This window comes from Mus pahari, chromosome 5 (genome assembly GCF_900095145.1).
Source record: "Mus pahari chromosome 5, PAHARI_EIJ_v1.1, whole genome shotgun sequence".
In the NCBI taxonomy this organism is placed as follows: domain Eukaryota; kingdom Metazoa; phylum Chordata; class Mammalia; order Rodentia; family Muridae; genus Mus; species Mus pahari.
Window position 1 is genome coordinate 134,091,332 of NC_034594.1, and position 2,660 is coordinate 134,093,991.

At 44.2% G+C, this 2,660-nt stretch overlaps 1 protein-coding gene across 1 annotated transcript in view; it reads left to right on the forward strand.

The window, feature by feature from the left end:
* Slc9c2 (solute carrier family 9 member C2 (putative)) overlaps positions 1–2,660 on the forward strand; it is a 58,247-nt gene that overhangs the window by 38,145 nt on the left and 17,442 nt on the right. Inside the window, 1 exon segment of the mRNA XM_021198581.1 lies at positions 410–559. Within this exon segment, the coding sequence (XP_021054240.1) occupies positions 410–559 (150 nt within the window).

The following is a 2,660-nucleotide window of genomic DNA, read 5'->3' on the forward strand; positions in this document are numbered from 1 at the left end:
CCTTCCTTCCTTCCTTCCTTCCTTCCTTCCTTCCTTCCTTCTTTTTCTTGTTAAAAAATAAATTAACATACACTAATTAGGTTTCATTATGGGATTTTCAAATGAAGTCAGATTTTTTTAAAATTAGTTTTCTATTTTCCCCTCTTCTCTCCTGTCCCGCTGCCCCTTCTTGTAGCACACCCCACCCCTGCACCAGCCTCCTTTCTATTTTCATGCCCCGTGTGCTGCTGCCCTCCCTGCCTTGGTCAGCTCCTTTTATTCCCTCCTGTGGTCCCCATCCTTGTTTTGTAGCCTGTACCCACACTCCCCTCATCACTGTACAAACACGTAACCATTGTAAACTAGATCCCCATGAGAGAGAAAGCTCTTAATAAGATGTATGATTTCCCTGCCCCCATCATCATTCCAGATTATAATACCAATACTAATAAATATGGCAGATGTTCAGATCAAAAAGAGCCTCAGCTTGATGTACAGTATTACAAAAGGCTATGTCAAAAGTCAGGAAGATGCCAAGCTATTGATAAGGCAAATTTCTGGACGTGAATCAATCTATCGGGTAAGAAACAGGCACTGGTTGGTTTTGTTGGAGGTGGTGTGGGTGGGGATGACCTTTCGTAAGTGCATCCATAGCTTGTAAGATCAGCTTGTCATGTATTTGACCAACAGACCGAGTTCAGTAGTCAAACGAGTTCCAATAATTTGTTATATGAGGTGCTTCAGAAAACAGCCTGAACTCTGTGTGTGTGTGTATGTGTGTGTGGTTCTATGTGTGTGGATACATTTGGGTGTGCATATGAGGCTCTATTTCAAACAAATCAGGGCAAGACACAACACAACAAAGCAAAACCACCCACCCCCATAATAACCAAACCAAACCAAACCAAAAACAACAGAAAGAGAATTGAAAATCCCAAAGAAAGCCAAATTTGAACTGGGTAGTGGTGGACCCTCACGGTAAAGTTTATGGTTGTGGAGTCACTGCTAGCAATGAGATAAGCACAAAAGGTGAATGAGTTGAAGAGGAGTCACTGGTCCAAGAAGAACTGACAAGTAAAATGTCCCCTATGTGACTCAGCTTGCTCCTCCAGGCCTTGTCTGAGACCATCCCAAAGTCTCGTCTGGATTAAGCCCCGCCCGCTTTCCATAGTCATTTAAATCATATATATATATATATATATATATATATATATATATATATGATTTGTTTATCATCCATATGACTTAGTCCTTGTCTTAGAGTTTTACTGCTGTGAAGAGACACCATGACCAAGGCGACTCTTACAAAGGAAAACATCTAATTGGGGCTGTCCCTCCTCCACCACAGTCCTCCCAAAACCAAACCAAATAAACAGAGAACATGGAGAAGTTCCTAGGAGAGAAGACTTTAGAAGAAGACAAACAGGGCCTGGGGAGGGAGCTAAGAACAGTTAGAGACATTTAGGAGAGGACAGAGGGATCTGGAAGTAGTTGCCTTGGTAACAGGTACAAAACAAACCTTCAGTGGTACTTTAAATGGGGTGGGAAGGGAGAAGACTCTAGGGAGCTGGAAAGATGACCCAGTGGTTAAGGGGACTGGCTGTTCTTTCAGAGGACCCAGGTTCAGGTCTCAGCACCCACATGGCGGCTCACAACTGCTATCTCCAATTCCAGGGGATTGGGTGCTAGCCCATCTAGACCCCACAGGTACCAGGGTGCATATGGTACAGACATACATTCAGACAAAACACCCCTACACATTAGAGGAAATAAAAATCAAGAAACAGAAGACTTCAGTAAGGACTCGGATGGCTTTGTGAGATGCACGTTAGATAGGGGCTTCTTCAGAAGTGACCTGGTGTTTCTGGAAACTGGCTCACGGCTGTTTACCTGCAGAGAAGTAACAGACATTGCCTACCTTGTCCTGAGTCTCCATGTGAATATAAATCCAGTTCTGCATGAAAATAGCCCAATGCAAAAAGGGCTAGATGCGAGTCTGCTGGTGCCAGAAGGCGGCCGATGACAATTATAATATTAAACTGTTTCATAAGAATGCATATCTTGTTTGCATATTCAAAGCTAGGGCCCTACTACACATAGGTTTAAAAGCCCAAACAAATGAAGAAGAAGAAAAAAACTCCCAAAAAATTGTTTTGCTTAAGCTTCAGACAGCAGACCAGTTGCTGCCTCTCAGTCGTCCTGTGGCTTGCAGTATCTGACTATCTTGCAGGTACCTGTATGTGACAACCCAGGAAAATGTTCAGTGCCTGCCTCAGAGCTGTTGGCATGGCTAAGAATATGCTCCAGAAAGGCTCGATGCCAGGGTGAGCTTTATGAGGAAGTGCCTGGGACCTACTGAGCATCTCACGGTATCTGTTTTGTGATTGGAAAAAAGCAACCACACCATCTGTTTGCCTCCATGGGAAGTTACTTCTTCAGCTATTTAAAGAGTGGCCTTCAGGGAGCATGAACTCATTACAGGGCGTGCTCACATCGTTTCACTTGTTTCTGAGCTCTCGGCAGAACAGATTCCCAAATAGCTCTTCCCTCCACACAGCCCCAAGTTGGTGTCTGCCTATGAGAATTCTCAGTGGTGCACAGTAAGGTGCTGGGTACTTTTCCTTCCTTCCTTCCTTCCTTCCTTCCTTCCTTCCTTCCTTCCTTCCTTCCTTCCTTCCTTC